Source organism: Oreochromis aureus, linkage group 14 (assembly GCF_013358895.1).
Source record: "Oreochromis aureus strain Israel breed Guangdong linkage group 14, ZZ_aureus, whole genome shotgun sequence".
Lineage (NCBI taxonomy): Eukaryota > Metazoa > Chordata > Actinopteri > Cichliformes > Cichlidae > Oreochromis > Oreochromis aureus.
Window position 1 is genome coordinate 21,652,513 of NC_052955.1, and position 9,202 is coordinate 21,661,714.

At 38.9% G+C, this 9,202-nt stretch overlaps 1 protein-coding gene across 2 annotated transcripts in view; it reads left to right on the top strand.

Moving 5' to 3' along the window:
- The window catches only part of LOC116322886 (cGMP-inhibited 3',5'-cyclic phosphodiesterase A-like), a 63,343-nt gene extending 54,506 nt beyond the window's left edge, over nt 1-8,837 (top strand). For both annotated transcript variants that reach the window (XM_039598155.1, XM_039598156.1), the window contains exons 14-15: nt 1,178-1,427; nt 2,321-8,837. In XM_039598155.1, the coding sequence (XP_039454089.1) occupies nt 1,178-1,427; nt 2,321-2,634 (564 nt within the window). In that variant the 3' untranslated portion in view covers nt 2,635-8,837. The remainder of the gene's footprint in view (nt 1-1,177; nt 1,428-2,320) is intronic.
- The last annotated feature ends 365 nt before the right edge of the window (nt 8,838-9,202 follow it).

A 9,202-nucleotide genomic window follows, 5' to 3' on the forward strand; every position in this document is an offset into this window, starting at 1 on the left:
AAGTCCTTTGAGTGACAGCATCCCGGGGGGATGGGGGATGGGGGTGAGAGACAGGGTGGCGAGAGACAGAGCGTATGCGCGTGCTTTGCTTTCATAGAGGAGAGGCGCATGACCTAAATGTGCCATCCTTTGACAGCACTCATTCACAGTCGCACTGAGGAAGATCACAAGTGGAACGAGGCTCTCTGTGACATCAGAGTCAGCACAGATATAAACGCACACACACACACAAACATGCGCGAATTTTCATCATGCACTGCAATGCACCAATTTAATATTCTAAACTTTAAAAATACTCACTTAAAACAAAGTTTCTCTGTTTGATTGTGCCGTGTCTATAAATACACACACACACACACTTTTCACACACAACCACTAGTGCTGTGCACTGACGCCATCCAGGTTTCTGGTTGCCATAGCGATTGGAGCTCTTGGCCCTCTGTACTCCCGGTGAATAGCTCTGAAAGCCCTAACATCATATAACAAACATAAAAGCACAGTACAGGACTGTCACGATGTATTAAAATACAATACAAGCTGTGTGGTCGTGGGTAATCCAACTCAAACCACACGATAAACAGGGGCAGATATGACTCCGCTTTGGTTTGTCTTTATGCGGCCTCCGTTTACAGTATACGACTGTTACACAGATGAATACTTAAACAAACATAATTACAATTTATCTGATGCATTGTAGGGAGTCGTGCACCCAGTCTATACATACACAGCAAAGATAATTAGATTCGTGTCTTTATTTACTGGTGGTGACCATGTGGTTACAAATATAAAGATCGCAGTCACCATTACTCTGGAAAATTTCTGCAGATAGCCTCATTTGGATGACTGATACGTACAGATCGGCCATAGTTTGAACTGATGTTTTTCTATTTGTAGTCTTCTTGACCTACTTTCAAGAGACTGTGCCCAGAGGCAGCATATCTGGAAATTTCTGTGCTTCCCACTTGAGTTATACAGAAGACTAGATGCATAGCTGTGTTTACCTTTGAGTGATATCGTGTTTAATTCATATATTGATTTATTTAATATAGAAATTAGTTTATGCTGTGTATAAACCATCTTTAAAAATGTACAGCTCTTGAAGGAGAGAGCGCAAGACATGTCATTTATATTTAATAATTCCTGTTATTCCTACATTTTCATATTTGTACTCTCCCAGGGCGATGAAGAATCATCCCTGGGCCTTCCCATCAGCCCATTCATGGACAGGTCTGCTCCACAGTTGGCTAAACTGCAGGAATCATTCATTACTCACATAGTGGGACCACTGTGCTCCTCCTACGACTCAGCTGCTCTTATGCCGGGACGCTGGGTTGATGAATCTGAGGGAGACCAGGAAGGACAAGATACAGAAGAGGAGGACGAGGATATGGCAGATGAGGATGTGTCAACAAGTTCTGACACCTCACGTATGTCAGTCTCTTGATTATTCATGTTGTAGGGAATACCTAACTTATGTCACTGCATCATTCCTGTGAGTATTTACTGCATGGGAGGACATGGTCCAGGATAGACTTTCTGTCATTATTTTTGACTCCATTTATCGCCATTTAATGCAGCTAGTTTCTGCTGCTGTGATAGATGCAAAAAAGACACACAGTTGAGAACACTATTAATTACTACACATACTCCTAATGGGATAAATAGTTATCATTTGTTTTCTTGCAACAACAAGTGCTGCGCAAGTGGCCATAATGGTTGTTTATACAATGTCTGATATGACCCACGTGAACCAGACAAACTGTAAAATTATAATGTGGAATGACCCTTTAACGATCGTAGCGTGTGTCTGTATGAACCCATCTCCTCCGTGACAGACTGGGCCAATCTGAATGAAACTTTGCACCAACGTTGCCACACGTACAGTGATTATCAGCATCTATAACTTATTATTAGAAATTCCAGTTCTTTTGATTTTCATATATATGATGCTCATTTCATCATCCCCCTGCAAGTGCAATGTCAGTTTCTCTTTTTACAGTAGTTTCATGTGTCATGTTCCCGTTATTCCTGTAAATAAAATTAAAAAACAAACAAGCAAACCACAGGTTTCTTAAATTTTGCTTTTAGCACAAAAAGAATATATGTGTGTATATATATGTGTTAATTATCTCGCTGTAAAGGTGCAGACTCACTGTTTTCCTGTTTCATGCCTTTCTCATAACGCATGTGTAAAATTAATATCAGTCCTATCTTGTAGCTCTCTGCAAGAAAGCAAATGAGCATGTTTCCAAAAAATCTTCTATTTCTACTCTATTTCAATCCCAGAATCTTCTCTAACTGTTGGTTTTCTGTCTGACAGAGCGGCAAGAAGCCAAAAAGGTGAGCAGGAGGAAAGTGTTTTGCCAGATCACACAGCATCTTTTGGAAAACCATGAAATGTGGAAAAGAGTGCTTGCTGCAGAAGCCCAGGAGGAGGCTCAGGAAGAGAATCCAAACTGCATTGGCAACCCCACCGATCCAATAACAGCCATTCACGAGGAAGAGGAGGAGCAGGCGAGCAAAGAGGAGTCGACTGATGGCCTTAATGAAAGGGAAGAGGTGCCAGCTATAGAGGAAGAGGAGATCCTTCCACAATCGGACACTTCAGGAGAAAAAGAGGAAGAACCTGAGTGAAATGATGAACTCTGACCTCCTCTTAAACCAGGAATCTGAACGTTGTCCAAAACGATTTTGTTTTTTTTGGTTTTTCTTTCCTAACTAAACTCTTTATATGGTAGCCAGCACATCACTTTGACACAACACTGTAGAGGATGTTTTGGGTAAAATGTGCCTAACAAAAACAGGGTTGAGGACAGGGATAAACTCGTACCCAGTGCATCTGACGAGGAGAGAGATGTGAGACGAGCAAGAAGATGAAGCGACAAAGGAGGGAAAATAGAGAAAAACTGAGAGTGAATAATCAAGATGGAGTGCATTTGTTTGTTTTGCTGTTTGTTTTAGTTTGGATTTGGCACCCAGACTGCTCATCTTGCACTATGGGCCAACCACGCTGATTCACATCTTCACTCCACCAGTGAGTAATACACTGTCACCCCCCCCACAAACACACACACACACACTCCTCTCTTTAGTTCCCATGCTATCAGCACACTTTGGAGCCACGCAGCTGCTCGAGGATGTGCACCAGGCCCCTTCTCCGTGAACACAATGGGATGAAAGCCAGCGAAAAAGCCGTGTCCACTGAGCCTCTGCCACGTGAATTTCAGGAGGAGATTGAAAAAAAGAGCCAGTGGTCATGCATTGTGTACACACACTTCACACAGACACACACAGTGCTATAGCAGAAACACACTCCATGCTCCGAACAGATAGGAAGTTTAACAAAGAACTCTGTTGCACCAAAAGCTTTATTCTCATTCAAGGAAAAACATACAAAACAATGTTTTGTTCTTGTCAAACAATGTTAGTCAGCAATCATTTCTCCCTTTCTTTTGTTATAATCAGTTCAGCGCACCTACACGTTTCCAGTCTGCATAACTCAGGAAGGCAGAAACCCTTAGAGATCGAGAAACAAAAAAAGGACCTCTAGTGTTCTTGTCCTTTTAATTGTCACTGCTTCTGCCTTTTTTGTCACATCAGTGCGTCCCCAGCAGAGTGTGGTTCTCTTTGTGCAACACATAATGCACATTAATATTAATCACACTACAGCTAACTCTCAAGAAAGAAACCAGTCGGTAATATAAGGTGTTTTCTTATTGCAGGCACATATAATCTGTGCCCACATTTATGTGACCGCTCAACTTCTTGGATCAATCTTTAAGGGATTTGTTAAAGAGAAGAAATTCTGTTTCTCTCCAGTGTAACTTATAGGTTGGTATGTAGGCCAAATGTTTCAGAAAGTGCAGTAATCCGCCATAGTGGACTAGGCCAGAGCTGAGTCACAGCTCCAAGTTACCCAAGAAGATTTACGTTAATAAGACATTTCAACACTGTGAGGCTTATTGCCATGCAGGAGGTGCTGTGCACCCACAAAAAAACTATACATGGAAGCGTAGGACCAAGTCCACACGCATAGGGGTATTCTTTCAAACAGGGGTTTCCCTTTGTTGTTCTAAGCAAATAAATCTGATAAAACACCCTTAAAATGTTTCAGTCCACATGAATGCAAAAGCAGTTAACGAGGCAAAAGTCAGTGATGTACATCTACAGTTGCTTAAAATTGCCTCATGTAAACAAAAGATATGATAGCGTGAACTTTGACCTCTCGAGCCAAAAAACCTTTAGAAAGAGTTTAGAAATATCTGCACCATGAAGGCTATCTGTGTTTTGGAGTGACTTTTAATGACACATAGAAAAAGCTGTAGAAATAACTTTAAAGAACTACTTGTACAAGTCTTTCACTTCCATAAAAAGCCAAAGAAAGTTAAAGTGGAAACAGCAAGCCCCTTACATTTCTGAAACCAGCTTAAAAAATAACCACATGTACACAAATATATGATATTTACTATCAATTTATTGAATAATGTAGTTTACCTACTCTTTTTTAAGAGACTATTTCTCTTCACTCTTTTATTAATGTCACTGTTTGCGCTCGTCTTTGATGTCCTCGGACATTCATATTTGCCGTAATGGAAGAAAATGTGTGAAAAAAGAAGAATAGCCTCGGTAATGAGGCTTATTAATGGAAGAATCCTTTCAGCTGGACTTGGAGCTGCTCATGAGAGGTCAGAGGGGTCTCGGATCTTTGTCACAATTCAGCTGATTCTTTCTGGTGTAAGTCTTTGAAGATGAGCCAGTTTGGTTGGATTCAAAATCATGTGATGATCCACTTCTCCAATTCTCCAAACCGTGTTACAGGGATATGCAGTGCAGTGTATTTGATCTGACGTCAGAAAAGCAACAGGGGCTCTTTGTGGATTCAGATCTCAAGAATTTAGGTTACTTACTTTCTTCATGCAGTGAGCTGTAATGGACAGTTGTTTTTCTTTTATCATATTTGCAAAATAAAAAAAGGATGCATTCATTTTGACAAGACCTTTTTGGGAACCTGCCTGACACTTGAGGTAGGATCGAGGTAGAGATATTGAAGAGGCAGTACAGCATTGTTGACCTGTAGCAATGGATTTTCTGCTTCTGTGGTAAATCTCTGTAGCAGTTTGACAGATTTTATTATTTTATAACGCAACAATTTCAAATCCCTCAAAGAGTGTAAACAATTTGAAGCCACAGACGTCACAAGTGACAGGCGATACGCTAGCTTTGGCTTGGCAATTCTACTTGTACCTGAAGTGATTAGACAGGGATTAGAGCGGAGCATTAACAGGGCGGAAACAGCAAACAGCAGTGCTGAAATTAAACCTAAAAAGAAAAACAAAATACAAAAACTGTGACAGAAATATAAAAAGCAGCATTACACTTTTCAGTAAGTGTACACTTTATGCAGTTAGATGTTAAACACTGGATCTAAGTCACTAAGAAATCCATCAAACAGGCTTGTTTGCTTATTTTTACTGGCTGAACTTGTCCTATTGTAACCCAATTTCTTAACTCAATTAGAGTTTTGCTAATACTCTGGTAATACTGTGTAAATCTGCAGCTGTATCCATTGCACTGTTATCAAAATGTCCATTGTGCAAAGGAGGGCTAAACAGTGCAGCATAATTCCTTTACTGCTTATACCCTGTACTTACAAAGGAGTGCAGTACCACAGCTTCTTTTTAATACTATGAAAAAAAGGCCTGCGCTAACTAAATCCTGGGCTCTTTGTTCATGTTTCAGTTCAAATTCAAAGCTCTTTGGTGTCTTTTTTATTTACAGTTGCTATCACTCAAACTCAAAGACGGAAAATCTTAATTAGGTTTTGATTCATAAATTATATGTAGCAAAAACACAAATCAAAGCAGAATTACCTTCAGCATTGATGTCAATCACACAGAAATCCCTGACTAAAATTTTTTTTTAAAAAAAGCTTGACAATTAAAAGAAAAAGGAAGAAAAAGTAAAGGCAAATCGATATGTGATTTACTTGGTAGCAAAAACTGCAGCACTAGTTGTATTTGCATATTTGTAGCATGTGCGGCAATCCGCTCTTGGCTTTACGTGTCACTTCCTGGACCAGTCGTCTTCCACTAGCCTTTCTTTGCATTGGCTTGTTCTGATAGGTTCGCTTATAGCAGGAAAAAATGACCTGTACACACCAGCTGATACACAACGGAGCAACACAACTGTAGGTCAAGACATTATTTAGGTTTGCAAGCTTTTAAACTTCAGTTTTAAAAAACATCAACCCACCTCGCTGCAAGAAACTGCAAGCCTCCTGTCGTACACGTGAATGAGCATGAGCGCCATGCGCTGTAAATACCTGATGCACTATGGAGTATATCAGTACCTCACGTATAATCTAATGTGAACTCTATTACATTGGATATTTCATGTTTCACACCTGTATGGTCCCATTCTCCACCTGTGTTTGGGGGTTTTGTAGACTGTTTCAGATCTCTTTACTTTGTTTTCACTTATCAGAAATTTGAAGCTTAACAGGTTAGTCAAAAGAGAAATTTACCCTTTGGACACTTCAAAGAGACTTAAGTCAAAGCTGTGATATCGTTTCAAGTTGTTATTTAGTTTATTTTCATATTCATTTCAATAATCTAAGAACACTGCAGCGTGTTGCTGTGTAACATTTTAGGGATTTAACTAGAGGGGAATGATGAACTGGTCAAGGTTTCAAGGGTCACATGGTTTAGCTTCTCACTACAAATCAAATAATCTTTAATCGTTGCTAACCATATTTCAATAAGGACAGATCACTTGGAAGAACTGAACATAATTTATTGAGATAGAGGAGTTAATGTGTTTGCCGATTAGACTCCGATGAGCCATCATGGCAGAATGGAATCCCAGCAGTGACAGGACCACCACCAGTCTGAAGACTGAGGCTTGAATAGAGCTCTGGCTGAGGTGTCTGAGGTGGAGATGGGGAGGAGGTGGTATGCAGGAAAGACAGTCTGAAAGGGAGAATGACGGAGAGCACAGATTTAAACCATTCTAAGTGCAGGCTGATTGGCTCAAAGAAGGCAGGCGAGAAGATGATTGGACTAGTGTAATGATGTAAGGATTGAGATTGACAGCGTGGGAAAGGGGTAGACATGGGCCGAACACCCAGGAAAAGCAGGCAGATGGGTGAATACAGATCTTCCTTATTGAACTAACATAAGCTTCATTTAAACGTAGGCGTTACAGTTTTAGATATAAGTGTTTTCCTGCATTTCAAGGCAGCCGTTGGTTTTGTTTCATATCTGCACAATAATTAAAGAAAAAAATCTGGTAGCACATGCTGGAAATTTGCTTGAAGTTGAAACGTATTCAAGTGAGAAAAACAGTTATTTTTGCTAATGTTTGAATATTGTTGAATCCATCGTGTAATTTAAATCGAGCTTTGCATTATGTCAAGAAAACTTAATGAAGTCCTAACGTTAACTGAGATGTAATAGATAACTTTAAAAAAAAGTTTTGCATAACTAACAGGAAACCAAAGAAAGCCTGTTTTGTGAAACACGGCTGCATTGTGTAATTTAAAGTATACACTATAGCTGATTTGGAGTAAATAGGCTGATACATGGAAAGCTAGCGACATAGTTAGCTGAAGAAGCTGAGTAAAATATTCTTTACTACCACAAAAAATGTCACATCTGTCAGCTTTTTGTTCTTTGTCATCACAGCAGCACTGGTCAGTGATTTGTACCAGGCAATCACATGGCAGTCATAACTCTTATTTTCTCTTAATTGAAAACAAAAAAACAATATTAGAAATATTAGTTTAAAAAAGAGACAAACAAGAAAACTGCAGGGTCACAAACTACCCAGTTATTTCACTTTATAAGAGCCAGCATGAGCCAGTTTCCTTTAAATGTCGAGGGGGAGATCGCCAAACACTGGATGAGCTTGTGCAAACCAAAGAAACTTTTTGAACGTTGCGTTTTTTTGTGATTTGCACAGAAACAAGCCCTAAAAGGAGCATGTTTTTGGTCAGTGTTATTCCAATACTGGTGAGGGTATCTGAATATGCATATATATTTTGTTCTGTGAAGATAATAATGTATTCAAGAATTATTGGTATCCATCTGGCATCACCACCGCTCACGGTGACGTGCACGTTAACTGCCTGTTATTCTTTCACTGCCATGTCAACAGGCACCAGTAGCAATGTAACCGGCCTACTGTTCTGTTCTTAGACTGAAGCTCTTGTAGTTGTTTTTTTCTTTTCTTATTTGAACCAAAAAAACCTTTTCTTTTTGTATTGTTTGTTGTTTTGGCCAATTTCAAAGGGGAACATGCTCCTGTGCCATTTTCACATATATGTATGTAGACATTGTTTGAATGCTATATTCGTTAGTTTTCCTCTTTTGTCAGAAAGGAAACCAAAAGTCTTTTTTTCACAACTTTAAGCACGATAAAGGAGACTGGTATGTTTTTATCTACTATAGCAGGCACTTCACAGATTCAATTCTTTCCTTCTCTTTAGTATCTTGCACTTAACACATGTAGCAATACCAACAGGATGAAGAAAATGTGTGATTCACCAGTATTTAAGTGAAATTTGACATTTTATTTCAAGATATTGTTTGACTTTGTATAAAAAATATATACTGTACAGATTCAAAAGTATATTATGACAAAAAAAAAAACTTTTAGAAAAATATTTATTTTTACTGTTTTGGAATTTAGACACAATACTGTAGCTCCTCTATTGCCAGACTTACTGGAAGTGCCTCTTGATAATGTATTACAAAATAACTATACAATATATTGGGATTATTAGAACCTGTCACTAGCAGAGCAGTGTTGTTGTTGTAATGTGAATATTGTTGAATAATAAGATTTATAAATGCTTCACGTGTGTGTCTTTCTTTGGTCATTTCTCCCAAAAATTGCTGGAATCTCTCTTTAAAGAAATACACAAATATGTTTTCTGTGTTTTCTGCATGACAGAAATTTGAATTTATAATTACACTTTAGAATGTACAGTCACCGGCCACTTTATTAAGAATACATGTTCAACTGCTTGTGAGCACCAAGATCTACTCAGCCAATCTTATGACAGAAACTCAGTGCATTAAGGCATGTGGACATCGTCAAGACAACTTCCTGATGTTCAAATCAAGCATCAAAATGGGGAAGAAATGTTATTTATCTGAATTTGAATGCTACATGGTTATTGGTGCCAGACAGGCTCTTCTGA